General features: G+C 39.2%; 1 protein-coding gene across 1 annotated transcript in view; it reads right to left on the bottom strand.

Annotated features, from left to right (window-relative positions):
- Positions 1-19,751, bottom strand: part of Pla2r1 (phospholipase A2 receptor 1) — a 137,062-nt gene that overhangs the window by 42,339 nt on the left and 74,972 nt on the right. Inside the window, 1 exon segment of the mRNA XM_045146940.1 lies at positions 16,863-17,032. Within this exon segment, the coding sequence (XP_045002875.1) occupies positions 16,863-17,032 (170 nt within the window).

Here is a 19,751-nt window from a genome sequence, read left to right as displayed (position 1 = left end):
AAAATTGGTATGGGAAAAATGCTCAAGGGGCAGGCAGATGCAGGGGCAGATACTGGGTTAATGAACCAGCTTTTACATGAGAAGCAAAATACGGAGATGTCATAGTTTTATGTGAAACATTGAGAAAGATGACAACTCTTCAGTTGTGGACAAAGCTTTTCTCTCTCTATCTTTCTCTCTTTGGTTTTTTGAGGGAGGGTCTCACTGTAGCCCAGGCTGACCTGGCATTCACTATGTAGTCTCAGGGTGGGCTCAGACTCATGGCCAACCTCCTACCTTTGCCTCCCAAGTGCTGGGATTAAAGGAATGTGTCACCATGCCCAGCTCAATTTTTTTTTTTTTGTATATTGGAAATGAAATACATTTTCCATAGAAACAAGTAGATTTTTAATTTTTATTGGAGATGAGGTGTTTTTCCTTAGCCCAGAATGGTTCCAAATTTGGGATCTTATTTTGCCTCTTACATGCTAAGATTACAGGTGTGTACCACCATACCTGATCTATAGCCACAATTTGCAAGTTAAGATGTTAAGTTTGTGAAAAATCCATACAACTCATTAGATGGTTGAAAATATATACTTCAATTTTCAATGAAAAAGTAGAAAACAATTCTATTTTAAAAATTGACTAAGAATGAGCCCTCCCACATACACACCTTTGAGTCTAGGCTAGCCACTCAATGAACTAAATTTATGTTCAACAATTATAAAAAGTATGCATCTACAACATGCCTGGCTGTAGTATATATTAAGTTGTAGAGAGAAAGGACAAAAAACAAACAGTATGCTGCCCTTAGATTAGTGTGAGTCAAAAATGAGGAAACAATTAATTGCAATAGACCTAATATGTGTAATGCGACAGAAAAGAGTGACTCAAAAGCTTGGGGGGAGACTTCAGAAGAATGATAGAGGGTGCCTGGTGGTATATATCAGTAAAGAATTGTGGGAAGTGGCGTTTGACATGAATTTTGAAAGATGAAAAAGGAGAACAGAGTCTGCAAGGGGGGGCTTGTAAGAAAAACAGGGTAGTGGAGGCAACACCTGAAAATGTGAGAGATAATTTTGGATCTAAAAGTGCTTCAAAGCATGGGTAGGGCTGGAGAGATGGCTCAGCAGTTAAAAGTGGTTGCTTGCAAAGTCAGATGGTGTGGGTTCGATGCTTCAGTGCCCATATAAATCCAGAGGCATAAAGTGGTACATGTGTCTGAAGTTTGTTTGCAGTGGCAAGAAGCCCTGGTATGACCATTCATATTCTCTTTCAAATAAATACATAAATATTTAAAAAATGTAGTCACTTTCATGCTGGAGAGATGGCTTAGTGGTTAAGTGCTTGTCTGTGAAGCCTAAGGACCCCGGTTTGAGGCTTGATTCCCCAGGACCCACGTTAGCCAGATGCACAAGGGGGTGCAAGAGTCTTAAATTTGTTTGCCATGGCTGGAAGCCCTTGTGTGCCCATTCTCTCCCTCTTTCTCTGTCACTCTCAAATAACTAAATAATAAACAAAAAATGTAGTCATTTTCTATTAGGAATTTTTCTTGCTTAATTTTCATTCAGAAAAAAAAAAGCTTCTTTTTTTAGAGAAAGCAAGAGAGAGAGAGAGAGAGAGAGAGAGAGAGAGAGAGAGAGAGATGATGAATTAGTGCCCCAGAACCTCAGCCACTGCAATCTAACTCCAGTTGCTTGTGCCATCTAGTGGGCATGTGCAACCTTGCACTTGTCTCACCTTTGTGCATCTGGCTTACATGGGATCTCGAGAATCCAACATGGGTCCTTAGGCATTGCAGGCAAGTGCTTTAACTGCTAAGCCATCTCTCCAGCCTGGCTTCATTTTCAAAAATCCTACTGGGTAGCTGGTGCCATCCCTGTGTATATTCGTAAGCTGATGCATCATGGAGAGCCACAAAGGGGAAACTAAACGGCTGTAAAAAAGGCAACATGCTGATTGTGTCTTAAGTAGAACAAGAAGAGTGTTGGTTCATACAAAGGCCATCAGATCTCTCCATGGCCCAGAATGGTAACGATAGCAGACTGAGGTGGGCAATATACAACAGCAGTCAGATTTCTTAGTATGTGACTCTCTTCACTGAAATGTTGCAGGTTTGCTAAGCATTGTTTTGAAGGCAGTTCACCACCTGGCTGGATTGTGAAGAGTAGAGGAGAGGCTGCTTACTTTCTGCCATGGATCTGGTCTCTGGAGATCCACACAGGTGCCTCAACTAAACCTGGAGAGCTACGCTGGTTGAAAGAGGAAGGAAAGCATGCACATCTTGCCTGACCCCCTTGTCCTTTCTTTGAGCCCCCCTCAACCAAACTACTATTTACTTCAGGGCATAGGTGAGAAACCTAGAAAGAACTTCTAATTAGGAGCCTGAAGTCTGAGGTGCTCAGTCCCAGCATAAGCATTTACTAATTGACACTTGAACAGGTTAATGAATCATAGTATCTTATTGAAAATATATAAATAATATTTCTTTCATTTCAGGAGTTTTCGCAAAGATCGAATAAAATAATGTCTCAAACAGCAATCTACAAAATAATAGAGCTACACATACCCCTACGCTTCTCCTGGTCATTTTCATTACCTATGCTGGGATTCCATGACAGAACTTCTGCCTGCATGTTCAAGAATTTGATAAAGGTTTGAATCAGCAAGTTTAAAATGTAATATACTTTTCTGTGGGTCTTGCATTTTGTCTTGCTTCCCACAGCAGACAGTGATTAACTAGCCACAGTTTTAGATGCCCAGGATATTCACCTCATCTTCATTAGTGAGAAAGGAGCTGCTTGTGACCCACCATGAACGTGAAAGGCGCTGCAGGGACGTTATTGGTATTTTAAAGCGGTTAACTTAATGTATCATTTGACCCAAATTTTAGAGTCTCAGCCTCAAAGAAGCAGTAAAGTGGTGTAATAAAGGGATGCCAGGCTAAGGGAGAGATAAACTGAATTTATAAGCGCATCCATGGGGAGACATGCCAAGTCAAAGAGTGAAGGAGAGGTAGGGGAAAGAGCAGGCATAGGCGTTCTCCCAGAGAAATTATTCTTCCATTGAATAACTCAGTTCCCACTAGAGAAGAGACACTGCCATCCTTTCTCCTCAGTGCTGAACTGCATATTTCAGTGGATTCTCCTTACTGTCCTGCCTGCACCCCCATCTTCCTTTTTATTGAGGCAAGCCCAACAGACTGGCCTTTTTTTTTCTATTGAGAGAGAGACAGTGAATGAGAGAAAGAGAAAGAGAGAGAAAATTGGTGTGCCAGGGCCTCCAGCCACTGAAATTGAACTCCAGACACATGTGACCCCTTGTGTGCATGTGTGACCTTGCATTTGTATCACTTTGTGCATCTGGCTTACATGGGACCTGGAGAGTCAAACATGGGTCCTTAGGATTTGCAGGCAAGCGCCTTAACCACTAAGCCATCTCTCTAGCCCCCTTCCTCTTTACTATCTTCTCAAACATAGAGGGAAAACTTTCTGTAATTAAGAAATTTGAATTAACTATTCTAGATGCTTTTGTTAAATGAAACTAATTACTGTAAGTAAAATCAGCCGGGGGCTGAAAGATGGCTTAGTGGTTAAGGTGCTTGTCTGTGAAGCCAAAGGATCAGGTTTGATTCCCCAGGACCCATGTAATCCAGATGCCCAAGGTGGCGCATGCATCCAGAGTTAATTTGCAGTGGCTAGAGACCTTGGTGAAGCCATTTACTCTCTATATCAGCCTCTTTCTCTGTATCTCTCTCTATCTCTCTCAAATAAATAAATAAAAATATTAAAAAAAATAAGCTGGGAAAGCCACAACTTTTGACCTGTTTGGTCAGATCCTTTTATGTACACCAACTGATCAAACCTATTTGTATACTCAGAGAAGGAGAAAAATGTGCTGGGCCTCAGTGTCTCTAACAGTTATTCTACTTGAGTCTGCCTGTTATTTCCTTCGTTTCCACAGCAACTGTTTCACATCCTCACCTCACAAGTTCTCTGTTGTTCTCATCTTCCCTCTTCCTTGTCCTTCTTTTCCTCAGAAAGGAGGGAAACTTGTGGGACAGGGAAAGTGAGCTTCATGGAGACTTAGATTAGTCTAAGTCTGACTTTGAGACAATGTCAAGACAGAATGTGTGGCATTCAACCAACAGTTTCTGAGGCAATGGATTCTGAAATTAAGCTCCTCTTCCACAGAGCTCTTTCCCACTCTTCTAGTCATGTCTCTCTTCCTTACAAGAACACAGAATTTCCTTGAACAGCTACTGTCAGTTTTACCTTGTAAGGGAGTTACTAATATGATGAAGTGATATGGACATGTTCAGGGGGTGCTCAGAAACAAGGCTTAGGATGTCCTCCTTATGTAGGTTCATTTCAGAACATGGAGGAGCCTTAAACTGGACTAGCTGTGTGTGTTGACCTGATAGACTTCTTTGTCCTCACTTTTAAGGAATAAAACAAAAACAAAAACAAAAACAAAACTGACTTCCTCTGCTGGGACCCAGTTGTCTTCACATGGTGGATTTCTATTGACTTGGGAAAATTGTGGTGCATGTGTTCTGCAGTTGTCCTATGAGAGAAACATGCCTCTTCCATACATAGTTCAGGAAAGAATTTGGTACTGAACTAAAATTATGGACAGCTGCAAAACAGTGATGCAAGTGTTCTTTTCCCTGGTGGGACACCTATGATGTTTGACATACAGTAGAAAAACTTTTGTGCAAACTTAATAAGGGTAGACTCTCCATTTGTTTTCCCAAACAGCAGTCCCCACTCATGCAACATTTGAGTAGAAAGAACATTTAACTTTCTATGCATTAGTGTCTCTCTGCATGAGAAGCTAAGTTATCATGTATTTCTTTAATCTGTAGCCATGGTTGATGTGAATTAAAACCACGTTTCTTATTTTACTTTAATATTTATGTCTCTCAAAATACCAAGGACTATGGAGTTCTTTTGCTGTTATTTTAAAAATAAAACACTACCTCTCTCTCTCTCTCCTCCCTCTCAGTCTCTAATAAATAAATAAATAAAATAATTCTTAAAAAAATAAATAAAACATTAGGCTGGAGAGATGGCTTAGTGGTTAAGGTATTTGCCGGAGAAGCCTAGGGGCCCAGGTTTGACTCCCCAGAACCCACGTAAGCCAGATGCTCAAGGTGGCACATGCCTTTGGAGTTTGATTGCAATGGCTAGAGGCCTGGGCATGCCAATTCTTTCCCTGTCTCTCTCATAAAAAAGACATAATGTCCTGATGTTCTGAGAATAGAGAATTTTGGCATGAGAGAAAGAAAATAATGATTAGGTTTTTTAAAAAAGGCCAACTGTCCATTCTTCAAATGATGGGCATCTGGGTTGATTCCAGTTCTTAGCTGTTATGAATTGAGCAGCTATGAACATGTTTCAGCAAATTTCTCTGCATTGAAGAGAGGAACCTTTAGGGTAGATCCCTACTAGAGGGATAGCGGAGTCATTTTCATCTTTTTCAGGAGTCTCCTTATTGATTTCCATAGTGGTTGTGCAAGTTTGCACTCTCACCAGCAGTGAATGAGGGTTCCTCTTTTCCCACATCCTTGCCAACATTTATTGTCATTTGATTTTTTAATGATTGCCATCCTGACTGCAATAAGAAGGGATCTCATCATTGTTTTAATTTGCATTTCCCTGATAATTAAGGGTGTTGAACATTTTCTTAGGTGAGTATTAGTCAGTTATATTTATTCCATTGAGAAGTCTTTATATAGTTCTCTGCCCTATTTTTTGAATAGATTATTTGATTATTTTTATTGCTTAATGTTTTTGAGTTGTTTGTAAATATTAGGCTTATGTCAGTAGTATAGCTGGTGATGATTTCCTCCCATTCTGTGTGTAGTCTGTTGGCTCTGTTTTTGGTATGTTTGTCTGTACAAAAGCTTTTTAGCTTTGTAAGATGCCACTGGTTGAGTGACAAAGAGATCTACACAGTGGAAAATAATCCGTAACTGGAACTGGGAACTAAGGCAGAATCCTATGGAAACCAAGATTATGGACTCCAGTGAGAAGCTCCCAGTAGTCTTTTGCCTAAAGAGAGGCTAGAACCATCAAAATCTCTCTAAATTAACAGTGCCTATCCCCTGTAACCTAAGCTGATTTCACTCTCTGTTGGAGAATATGTTTTTCCTTTTAGAAGACAGCGAGAACTGAAGGCAACCAAATTCTACCAACAAGATAAGAAAAGACAGCTAACTCTCTGGCAGGAGATGAACCACCCCTCACACATCAATTAGGGCCCAGGTGAAACCACAGAGGAACTGGTGAGATGAGCGAGAGTCCTGCTTCCACAGTGAGCCTGGCAACCTGCACCAGGGTGATGGAGACAAATACCGAGGATGCTCAGAATGTACCAAAGCAGAAATCCAGAAGCTATGAAGAGCTCAACATTAAACTAGTCTTAAGACACACCCACAGTGGCTCAGGGAATTTTGCTGAGGAGGTAAAAAGATTGTAAAAGCCACAGGGTGGGAGGGAATATCCAGAGGCAATATCTACCCCCAACAATGACTGACTGCTGCTCTCACAACTCATAACCTATAATCCCATGGTGAATCCCAGCAATTCCACAGAGGAGGGCCCTCAGTGAAATGGGGTCAGGGAGGCGAGAAACGATGGTACCAACACATGATATGTCCATACAAAGGTTCTACTTATTGAAAAAAAAAAGCAGATTAAGTAAAAACTTGGTAGTCTTGAATTCAAATGGAAAGCATCAGTCTGAACTCAAAAAGTATTTCATCTTTATACACACACACATCCACTTCTTGGATATGTGCACAGGCACTGTGCAGAAACAAGAACCAAAGGCTGGGAACCCATTAGGCCCAGATTATATGAAAAAAACAAAAAAACAAACAAACAAAAAACTACCACAAAATGCCAGGATTCCTTAATGAAATGGAAGATTGTATGTCTGGAGCAGAAGTTGCCATCCTGCCATAGTAGACAGGACAAGGACCATGAGAAAGAGTGCTGATGTCACGGCAGTGGTGCTTGGGAGATAGTCCTTGAAGGTATGCCAGTCACACAGGGGGCAACTTGAGCATTCTAAAGGAGAATTGCAATGGATGGAAATATACCAAATTGGTTTAAAAGGTTATTTAATGGGCTGGAGAAAAGGCTTAGCAGTTAAGGTGCTTGCCTGTGGAGCCTAACCCAGGTTCGATTCCCCAGTACCCATGTAAGCCAGATGCACAAGGTTATGCATACATCTGCAGTTGATTTGCAGTGGTTAGAGGCCCTGGCATGCTCCTTTCTGCCTCTTTCTCTATCTCTCTCATATAAAATAAAATAAAATAAAATATTTTTTTTAAAGTTGCTTCACAGTAATGCCGAAGGAACCCCAAACCTCTAATTATTCACTGTTGGGGGATACTAATGAAGAAATAATCATTTTGGAAATAAGGAAAGAGAAGGTATTATCTTTTCTGGCTTTCCTATAAAACAGTATCATAAAAGTAACAAAAGTATCAATTTTAGGGAGTTACTTGTTTACAGAATTATTCCAGCCATAAATTAAGGAACCCCTAATAGGCCTGAGGATGTAGTTTGGTGGTAGAGCTCTTGTCTAGCATGACAAAGCTCTGAGTTCACTCATTACTGGGTGGGGGCGGGAGGCAGTCTATGAATCAATGGGCCTGCACACATTGATCATGAAAAACTGCTTATATCACAAGAAAGAGAGAAAATTAGACATTCTGTCATTTTAGACAGAAAATACAACTATCTAAGAATGAGTTTCTCTAAAAAAATGAAATAAAACTCAATTTTTATCAGGGCTCTAACTCTAACTTTTTAAGGGTAGAAATGTTGATTTTTATCTAAAGTAAAGAAGATAGATTAACACATTAAACAATGTTGTGGGGAGGCAATCAACAAAGTCTAATCTTCAGAAAAAGAACCAGTTACAAGATGAACCATTCATTTGCATCAATGAATAAATTTTGAGAAAAATAAAAGATAGGGGTGAGGAAGTAGGAATCCTAGGCATTCAAATAGACTCTAGGAGACCTATTAACCAGTTAAAATATAAAAATGTTGTTTGGATCCTTATTTAAATAAATTTTAAATCTACTATGTAGGGCTGGAGAGATGGCTTGGTGGTTAAGTGGTTGCCTGTGAAGCCTAAGATATCTGGTTTGAGGTTCAATTCCCCAGGACCCACATTAGCCAGATGTAGAAGTGGGGGGCACACGTGTCTGGAGTTCGTTTTCAGCGGCTGGAAGCCCTGGCGTGACCATTCTCTCTCTCGCTCTCTCGCTCTTTCTCTCTGCCTCCTCTCTGTCACTCACAAATAAATCAATAAAAATAAACAAAAAATTAAAAAATATATACTATGTAGTAGTTATAATTTTCATAGATGATTAATGGAAAATTTGTGGTGTTATACAATAGTAGTTAATTACTTTGAAATGTGATCATTGCATTATGTTGTTAACAAAGCAGTCATTTTTTTTTTTTTTTTTTTTAGAACTAACACTACAATATTTGTAGATGAAACTATGATGTCTGGGATTTGTTTGAGATAAAATGTGACGGGGCTGGGGGTATAGCTGAAACAAAATTGGCCATGATTTGATAATTGCTGGTACTTGGTGGCTCATTATACTATTTCATAAACATAATACAGAGTTGGGAAAAAATGAGAGAACTGTGATTTCACCATGGGTTGCATATTTTGTGGGTGTGCTAGAAGGATGGTCTTGGCTGACTTTATAAAAAAAGCTGCAGGCTTCCCGTTCAGTGGCCAATTCAAATAGTTAGTTTATGCTGGATTAAGACTCTGACATGGGGCCCAAGCTAATGGATTCTTTTGTGACAGGCAGGAAAGAAAATGTGATTTAGGGTGGTGTTTCTACAAGCTGCAATTTAACAGAAAAAAAGAAACACAGGGGCTTTTATATTGCTATTTTCTTCAGAAACGATTTACATTTTCATCTTATTCAGAGACAATTTACTCAATGTCAATCAGCATGAGCAGCCAAACTGAGCGTCACGGCATTATTCTTGCTTCAGGGAAAAGAGCAAGAGCAGTGCCACTCAAATAAATTACAGCAGAAACTTATGAATGACAGGGAGCTCTGCTCCATTTCCACATTTCAGACATCTAAATATGCCCCAAGGAAGTTAACATTAAAAACCAAAAACTTCGTCTGCTCAAAATGTATTAATTTATTTTGACAGGTATAGGCAGTCCTAACAAAGTCCCCCGGTATATAGAAATGATACTTGTTCTTTTACATTTCTGCAGTACAGCGTGGCGCGAAGCTTCACGATCTTCTGCAAGTTAGCAACATGCACAGACTGGAGAATAGGAAGAATGTTCTGCTGAGTGGGTGTGGGGCTTCTCATGTTGGAGGTATTGGGAGTCACTGGTTTCTATATCAATCTCTTAAACCGACACTTCCACACAAACATCCACTTACGCACAATCTGATTTTTCTTTTCATGTTGCATGCATTTTCAAAAAGTGGAATTTTTAAAAAAGGTTTTTAATAGTAGTCTTCAAGTTTATAGAAAGTGAAGTGGGATATACAAAATTCCCAGATAACCCTTTCCACTGTAGATGACAATGACATACATGTCATTCACATGCCATTTACCTAGAAGAAAATATATTTACTATTTTATATATTATATGTATATATATGTATTAGATTATATATATTATATATGCAATATATTAAATTTTATGTATAATATATGATATAATACATTAAATATAATATATAATATTATTATAATATTATAATATAATATTATATTTATGTATTATATTATGTATTTTATTGTAAATTATACATGTAAGTATACCATGTATATAATATAAATTATTTATAATTTATATAAATATATTATTTATATATATTTATTTGATTTATATTTGAGCTGCTATTAATTTGAACATATTATCTATTAGATCAATGAAAAGTAAGAAAAATAAGTTTTTATTTTCATTTATTCAACCTACAACTTTTCCTTTCTTTTTGTGTGTCTGAGTTCCTATATCATTTTCCTTCTTGCTAATGTACATCACTTAAAATTTCTTACAAGGCAGGTCTACTGGCAAAAAAAAAAGTGCATGTTTTTGTGTTGTGAAAATATTTCTCCTTCACTTTTTTTTTGTTGTTGTTGTTTTGAGATAGGGTCTCACTCTATGTCAGACTGACCTAGAATTCACTATGCAGTCTCAGGGTGGCTTTGAATTCACGGTGATCCTCCTACTTCTGCTTCCCGAATTCTGGGATTAAAGGCATGTGCCACCATGCCTAGCTTCTCCTTCACTTTTAAAAGTCCTCAAGCTCACAGCAAACCTCCTACCTTGGTCTCCAGAGTGCTGGGATTAAAGGCGTGCGCCACCATGCCCAGCAGCCCGTGAGGTTTGTTCCCCTTGTTAACACTTAAAATTTTCATACCACTTTCTTCTTGCCTCCATAGTTTCTGAGAAGTCAGAAGCAATTCCTGTCTTTGCCCCTCTATAGGCAGATTATTTTTCCCTTCTGGCTTCTCTCAAGAATACTTTCTTTGTCTTTTATTTTATTTCATGAGATTGGAATATAATATGTATGGTTGTAGTTATGAGGAGGAATTTATTTTGCTTGGTGTTCTCTGACCTTCCTCAATATAGGCTTTAGGGATATTCTTGGTTATTGTTGCTTACAAATTGCTTCTGCTCCTTTCCCCCCCTCTCTTTCCTCCTGAAACTCCACTCACAAGTGTTGAAGTTATCCCATAGTTCTTATATATTCTATTTTCTTTATGTTTTCCCTTTTTTTTTAGTTTTGCAAGTTTCCATTATTATATTCTTAAGCACCAAGAGTCTTTCCTTGGCCATGTAGAGTGTGGTAGTAAGCCTATCAAAAGCGTTCTTCATTCCATGAGTGTTTTCTATCTCTAGCATTGAATTCTTTTCTTGGAAACTCTCTACACTTTCTATCAAAACTCTTAGCATATTAATCATGATTAAAAATTGCTTGATAATTCCCCCATACCTGTCATATGTCAAGCTCTGATGCTTGATCAGTTTCTTCAAATGGCAATTTTGATTTTTAAATTTAAGAATGTCTTGTAGGATGTTTGTTGTTAGGTAGACATGGTGTATTTGATAAGGAACTGCTACAAACCAAACTGTCTTCTGGGATTATGGTGGTAAGGCATGGGGAGGGGATGTGCTCCCATCTCATGATCCTAATCTTTGTTTTAAAAAATATATATTTTTGAGGTAAGGTCTCATTCTAGCCCAGGCTGACCTGGAATTCACTATGGAGTCTCATGGTGGCCTCGAACTCATGGCAATCCTCCTACCTCTGCCTCCCAAGTGCTGGGATTAAAGGCATGTGCCACCATGCCCGGCTACTTAAAATATATATTTTATTTTTTTAAGATAGAAAGAAAAAGGGAGAGGGAGAATAGGCACCCCAGGGCATCCAGCCACTGCAAACGAACTCTAAATGCATGTGCCGTGTGCATCTGGTTTATGTGGGTCCTGGGGGATTGTGCCAGGGTCCTTTGGCTTTCCAGGCAAGTGCCTTAACTTCTAAGCCATCTCTCTAGCCCTCGTGATTCTAATCTAAATGGTACAGTGCTATGGGTCCTGAGTGCTTCTCTGTGTTTTTTCCTCCCTTCAAGGGGACAGAGTAGGCAGGTGTATAGAATTGGGTACTTCCTCCCCACCCCCAACCCCAGGTAGGTTAGGTTTTGATTAAACTTCAGCAGGACAAACTGTGGTAAAAATATTTTGGTTTTTTTTTTTTTTGGGTGGGGGTAAGGCTTTGTCAAGGTGAGAGATGGGTCCTTTTCCTATCCTTCAGCTTTTCCTTTGACACTCACTGTAAGAACCTAAGAGCTCTTACAGGAAGAACTCACAGAAATGTTGAAGGCCTCCTAAGATGGTGCCAGTTAAACAAAAATATATAACTCTCACCTCAAAGAAAATAAATGGTTTATTATGGAGCCACATAGGACTGAACATGGCTCTGGAAACAATGATTCAGGTTACCCCAAATAGCCATGTTCTAACATGGTAACATTTTTGTGAACAAAGCAAAGAAAGACATAAATTTAAACTACTTTGGTGGAAATATTAGGGAGGGAGTTACAGCAAAGCAGGAGAATCTCTTTTTTGGGTTGCAGATGCTCTTTGATAACATCCTTAACCTGGGTTGGTGAAAGTAGGTGGCCTGTCTACACATTTCCCAAAAAGGACTTTTCTTGTTAGGTCAAACACAGATGTGGGCAATAAATGACTATTTATGGGGCTAAGTATAATCTAAGATAATTTGACTACCTATCGATCAGCAACATTCCATCTCTCCACAATCATAGAAGTTCTATCAGTCAATCAACCTTGTAGGATGCTTAACAGAAGTGTGGAGTTTTGCTTTTCTGGGAATTTCAGTTCACTTGAGCCTTTAGCGATTTCATCTGTTACATTTCAGGTTTTCCTGGGTCCTGTGGGCATTACCTGCTTCCGACTTTCTACTCTAGTTAGTTGTGACTTTGTGCTTCTCCTATCCATCTCTCCATTTGATTTATTTCAGAAGAATTATTAGTACTCGTCAGCTTTCGCCTTGTTCGTAGGGTGGTGTGGCACCGCCTGTAACTTTTTATGTGCTGGATTGGGAATGGGAAGTCTTAATAAAGTACAGATAATTATACCATGTATTTAGCAAGAGGATGTAAATGGCCATTTTTGATCTCTCTCTTCTTCCTTTTAGCGTCAGGTACTCTACAGGAATTTTAAAAAAGCATAAGTGTTAGGAAATGAGAGAGTGTAATTAACAGTCAGACCCTCCTTTAAGGCCCTGTGATTCTTCCAGGGTGCTCCCATTGTGGCTGCCCTAATACAGAGGAGGCCCCACATCTTAGACTATGTGGGTCAAGAATCTAGTAGGTGAACCATGCTCTTCTAGGTAGCCTCAAGCAAAATCCCACAAATTCTTTCCCTGCAAGAATAAATACTAATATTTATTGTTTACAATGTAGCAGGAAACTCATTTCATCCTCACAATAATTCTATGAGGTAGATACTCTCACCATCCTTATCTTACTGCTGAATAAACCCATATGGAAAGATTAATTATTTCCCTAAAATCACACTGCTTGCATTTTAGTTGAGTGTGACTATATAGTGAGTACTTTTTATGTATCAGCTACCCTGAGATGCGTCTTATGCCTTTAATATCATTCTACTTAATATCTTTGACAGAGAATAGTTCTTTTGCTTATTGTGTTGTTTCTTTGCTTGATTTTGTAGTATAATAGAGGGAACCCAGGGTTTTGGGCCTGCACTAGATAGGCATTTTGCCACATAGCTACATCCACAATCATACAGTTCTGATACTGGTATTTTCTTGGTCCAAAACCTTAAATGGCTTCCCATATCTAAAGAATATGTGAATGATCTTTAGCTTAGAACCTGAAGCAGTGGGTTCAATATATTTCTCTGGTCTTAAGCTTCATAACTGATTTCCCCATATCTTTTCAAAAATATTTTCTGAAATATGTGTGTAGAATATGTGTGGAGTGTGATGTGATGTGTGTGTAGTAGGTACATGTGTGTTTAAGTGCACGTGCCCTGTGCACATACATACAGAGGCATGAGAAGAACATTGTGTCCTATTCTACATATTTCCTTGAGACAGGATCTCTCACTCAAACACCTTTTGGGGTCAGCAAGCCCCAGTGATTCTCTGGTCACTGCCTCCCTTATCAAGACTGGGGTTAAAGACATGCATGGTCACTTCCAGCTTTTTGCTTGAGTGTAGGGGAATCAAACTTGCACAGTCTTGGGCCCTCTTAGACCTTCATGCTTGTGCAGCAAGTTCTCTCAACCTGCTGAGCCATCTCTCCAGTCCCCTCATTTCCATATACTTTACCTCTAGTTAAAGGAACTACAAACATCCCTCAATTCTGTTTAGTGTTTCCTTGGTACCATGAGCTTATTTATATAAAATTCTTTTTATTTCTATAATCATTAAGTTTACCATATTTTATTTTGGTTTTATGTTAACGATTATTGATAATTGATCCACCTTGTTTTGATTCTTTGCTAAAGACATTAACTAGAATGATACTAAAGGCATAAGAGAGTACATTGCAGGGTAGCTAATACGTAAAAAGTACTCACTGTATAGTCACACTCAAGTTAAAATATCAGCAGTGTAATTTTAGGGAAATATTTAATTCAAGTGTTTTATTGTGTACTATTTTTTTTTTTTTTGAGGTAGGGTCTCATGCTAGCCCAGGCTGTCTTGGAATTCACTATGTAGCTTCAGGCTGGCCTTGAACTTACAACAACCCCACCTCTGCCTCCAAGTGCTGGGATTAAAGGCATATACCACCAGGCCTGGCTTATTGTGTACTTTTAACTGCACTCATTATACACTTTTCTATTTTTGTGACTTGAATGTAGGTAACCTTCCAAAATTTATATGTTGGGACCTAATAATCAGTGTGACACTTAAAGCATTGACTTATAAATATTGACGTGGAAAGCTCTCCAGGACATGTTAAGTATAAAAAAAGTGGCAATCTGTGATTCTCTTTCCATTTATAAATCATTTTTGCCTGTGTGGATGTTAATATAGGACAAGCAACAGGAGACTGACAGCAGTTAAGTGGTTACTTCTGGGAAGGGAGGGGAAGTGTGCTGACACTGGGGAGGTGGAGAGCAGGATGCAGCAGAGGACTTCCACATTCCTCTTAGCGAACTTCCTTCTTAGAGCGTCTATGGAATTCATATAGGCCCATGACCACGAGGAAAAGGCAGAGAAAAGGAGTGTGGTTAATTGCTATAGAGCAGTAAACATAGATTAGAATTGGCCTGGGCAAATGGGGGCCTGTAGTTGCTTTATCTATAGTGAGCATGTACTCACACTTAATTGTTTAACTTAAAAATGAAGTGCCACTTTGCCTTTTTAGACTGGACTTAAAACTTTAAAAAAAATTTAATTATATTTATTTATTGAGAGAGAGGGAAAGAGAGGGAGAGAAAGAATAGGTGCACCAGGGTCTCCAGCCACTGTGAACAAATTCCAGATGTTCATCTGGCTTATGTGGGTCCTGGAGAGTGGAAACTGTGTTCTTGGACTTCTCAGGCAAGTGCCTTAACTGCTAAGCAATCTTTCCAGCCCTAGACGGACTTTTATAATAATGAAAAGTTCAAAAAGCCTTGTGTGGCTTTTTTGATTTTTGGAACATCTTCTCTATATGCTTCTATGGAGGGTGGCTTCCAACTCCCTATATAACCAAGGCTAGCCTCCAACCTGTGACCCTCGAGCCTCAGTCTTCTTCCCTCCTTCATTCTATCCCTCCCCCCACCCTTCTTTTTTCCCTTCTTAGTGCTGGGATTATAGGCATACTGCAAAACACCTGGCCTTATGTGATATTTTTCTGTTTCATTAGTTGCAATAATTAAGTACTCACTCTCTGCAACTTAGTAAGAATGTAAGAGCCAAAGGAAAGGTAGAACTCCTTACGACGTGCTTCTCCAGACACAAAGTGGCCTGTATATCCATGACCTCACAGTGCCTGACACTACCTACACAAGACCATCATAATAGGAGGAAAAGACCATGCCATCAAAATAAAAGAGATTGAGAGGGGGAGGGGAGATGACAGAGAGTGGAGTTTCAAAGGGGAAAGTGGAGGGAGGGAATTACCATGGGATATTGTTTACAATTATGGAAGTTGTCAATAAGAAAGTTAAAAAATCCCCAAACTATCTTCAATTTGGTGTACAGAACTCCAATGATGGGACAGATGATTTGTATTAAGATATTGGGACCTTCTGAGAGGAAATAGCTTGAGTCCCCTTACCCATTTCTCTAGATTCAAACTTAGATGCCTACTGCCTGATGTCTGTTGATGGAGCTCAGATCAGCTCTGCAGGCAAGAAAGAGATCAAAGCTTCCAAAAGCATTCATGCTGAAATAAGGAAGGAGTGTTTGTTCTAGGCTGTTGACCTATGCTTAACACAAGGGCCTGAAGTGTCTTTTCCCTCTGGCTTTGGTGTAGGTTGTGGATGAAGCCAGTTGCTTCTTCGGAACTGGCTAACCTGGCACTGATTCATGCTTTTGGCTCCACAGCTGCACAACAAGGATAAACTAATAGAACTGATAATTTTGAAATCTTGTCTAAGGAGCTGCAGATGTCCAAAGAAGAGGCAGATCCACAAGCATGGCAGCTCAGGAACAGGCCAACATTCCACAGAGAAGCTGTATGACAATGACTGTGAACTGACTTGATGTGCTCACTCACTGTACAGGGACTATTATAAATGCCTTTTTTTTAAATTTATGAGAGAAAGTGTGTGTGTGTGTGTGTGTGTGTGTGTGTGTGTGTGTGTTAGAATGGCCTGCCAGGGCCTCCGGTCACTGCAAACGAACTCCAGATGCATGTGCCACTATGTGTATCTGGCTTAGGTGGGAAGTGAAGAATCGAACCTGGGTCCTTAGGCTTCACAGGCGCGCACCTTAACTGCTAAGCCATCTCTCCAGCCCCAAGGACTATTTTAGATGAAGGAACCCCTTGTGATTATTGGACAGTGAAGATAGTCTAGAGAGGGTCCTAAGAGTGAGAAAGTGAACTTTCTGATGGTAAAGAAAAGTGTGGTCTCAAGCAGTGAAGCATTCCTGAAAATGGCAAGAGATGCATGTGGACTTTGCTTTCAGAAATGACCAGCTATATGCCAGCCCCTGCAGACCTGCGGAGATCTTGTAGTTAATGTCAATAGGAAGCAAATATTAAAGAAGAACCAAAGGAAGGGGCCAAAGAGAGGAAGGAATTTGGGGCTGAGAAAACAGAAGCGTGGCAAGAGGACAAGCTGGCACTGAGCTTGTCTCTACTCACGGGGCTGATGGGTGTTCCAGTGTGTGTACTGCACCGGCTCAGACCTCTGCCCCCCTGTCTTCCATGTGTATTCCCCGGTATCATTTTGGTCTTGCAGAGCTATCCAAAAATAAGTATCCTTTGCTTTTACCACACTGCTGATCAAACTGGTAATAAAAGCCTGTTCAAACCTTGAAAGAGAGGGATAAATGATCTTGTTATATTATTTCCGGACAACAACAAAAAAAGTCATTAAAACATAATGAAGTGCTCAGAATGGCACTAGAGTAAGCTTTTCTTGTTAGTTCTCCAAAATAAAGAGTAGAAAAATACACAAAGATCCCTATAATACTAATGAATACCAAATGTTCCAGAAATACATAAGCGAGGAGAATTTGACTCTTACCGACTTAATTCTCGTAATTGTTTCAAGGAATGGGGTCCAGCTCTGGCTTCACGGGCTAGTGGTACCATCCACATATACAGCCATACATCTTGTGGAAAGAGATGTGGTCTATTTATAATTAGGCCACATACCGCACACTGTGTCGTGTGAGCATGGTTGGGAGTGGAGAGGGGCTAGGGGCATGCAGTTTATGCTTTCCTGAACGAGCGTTGAGCACTACAGAGCCCACATGCGCACGCACCACATTTTCTGGATGAGAAAGGAATTGGAGTAGGAATTCTGTGTCTCTCAAATCTGTTTGTTCACAGGCATATGGAGTCTTTGACTTTTTCAAATGTGTTTAAATGTGCATTTCATGGAATATAAGTTTCAACCTTAGGGACTGTTCCAGGGCTGTCCACCCTCTAGCATTTTTCCCTAAACAAAGTAGATCTAGAAAACTTGCATATGTGCTTCCAGATGCACACCTAACAGCAAAAGCAAGAGTAATACAATTTAAACAGCATCAACCTTAAAGCTTAGTTTGAAACTATCTTGAGAAATCTGTTTTCAAAATATGTGAACCAGAAGAAATTTCAAACAGTGGTGATTTCTAGCCAGTGATGACTTCTGGCCACATTTGTTGATTCAAAGAGAAATCTAAAACCGAATGAAATTACTCTGGTGTTTTAACTCACAGTGAGTCTCCTACCTCTGCATCCTGAGTGCTGGGATTAAAGGCATGTGCCACCATGCCTGGCTGCAAATGAGACTTTTAAAATTCAATTTTGGTTTTTTAAACAATACATGCATTCTTAACTTGCTGAGCAAAATAAATGGGATCATTTAAAAATTGAGGAGGCTTAAAGGGAATAGGGGGGAAAAGAGCAGAACAGAAAGTAAAGTTTTAGTGCCTTAGGGACATCATTCATGATGGCTAGTGATCAGGGCATCTTGGCAGAGCATATCATTTGTACCAGTACATATTTTCTATAAATGTCTATTAACAGTCTACATGGCACACATTTTAAAGCAAAAAAGTGCCTGTTTAACCACATCTCAGGTGCAGAACCTTACATAACCATGTTTCAGAAGGAAGGCATGTAAAGCTGCACACTGTCTAGATGCTGCTGTAACTTGGCTTATTCTTCACTAATTCATACTCTAATAACAGAAAATCTGCTTTTCTGATCCCCTCTGGTGCCTGAAATTGCCATGTTAGAGGCCAGCAAAGGAACACCACAGGGGCCGTGGCCAGACACGACTATTCACTACGTTGGTGCTAAGCCCCGGGACTGCTTCTATTACCTTCCAAGATGGCATTTATCAGATAATACTGGAAATGACCTTGCCCATGAACTTAGCTTGAAGTATCATTACTCATAGCAATGTATTGCTTTTGTCCTCTGTTGGTTATAGATTTATTTAGTCCTCAATGATTTGCTCTTTTGTACTTATCATTGAATGAAACAATAGAAACCTGCATCTTGAATTGTCAAGTACTTTTAAACAGTGCATGCAATACTCACACATTCAATTCTAAAACCTTTCAATCAAAAAACAATACGCAAATTTTCTCAGCCATGTTTATAAGATGGCATTGTTTGTAAATGATTCAATGCATGTGTCTTTATTCTAAACCAAATATGATCCTTTTCCAAAGTAGCTTAAAGTTCTCTGGATGCCAATGTATGATCTACGTGAGTGCTTGAGTGTGTTTCCAGCTGGCAAAGAAAGAGAATAGTCTATATTCTCTACTACTTGCTACCTGGTTTCAAACACTGAAAGGGTTATAAAAACTATGGCTTGGAAGAATACAGCAAGCAGCTTTCACAAGTTTTTCTGGGGCTGGCTCAGTGGTTAAAAGCACTTGATTGCAAAGCTTGCTGGCCTGGTTTCAATTCCTGGGTACCCATGTTAAGCCAGATGCATAAAGTGGTGCATGTATCTGGTGTTTGTTTTCAGTAGACAAAAGCCCTATTATATCCATTTTTTCTCTGTCTCTTTCTCTCTCCTTGCACATAAACAAAAAATATTTTTAAAAAGTTTTCTGCCATAGTGTTTTAGAATTATTCATAAGAAAACATTTCAAAATTTATATTATCGGGCCTTTTGTCCAATTTTGTTGAGGTTAATTCCAATGCTGTTATGGTTTAAGAAACCAAAATTCTTCACATAGACAGCTATATATGATTATTTGAACCAGGGTAGGATATTATATGTAGGGAATTCAGTGAAGTGAAGATTATCTGATATTAAAAATTAAGCAAAGTTAAAGTACATAAAATTAGCACACTACTATCAGTTGTATTTCTATCTTAAATGAACAACTCAAAAGGAAACTAGGCAAATAATTCTATTTCTGATAGCACCAAAAGAATGAATTACTTAGGAATAAAGTTAAAAAATGAAGAGAAAGGCATGAATCCAAAAATTGCAATATGCGGATTAAACAAGGTAATGACTCAAATGGATGGAAAGTGATTCATAGCTTGGAGAGTTTACTGTTAATAAGATGCCCATAC

Source organism: Jaculus jaculus, chromosome 4 (assembly GCF_020740685.1).
Source record: "Jaculus jaculus isolate mJacJac1 chromosome 4, mJacJac1.mat.Y.cur, whole genome shotgun sequence".
NCBI lineage: Eukaryota > Metazoa > Chordata > Mammalia > Rodentia > Dipodidae > Jaculus > Jaculus jaculus.
This window is presented reverse-complemented; position numbering and strand designations above follow the sequence as displayed.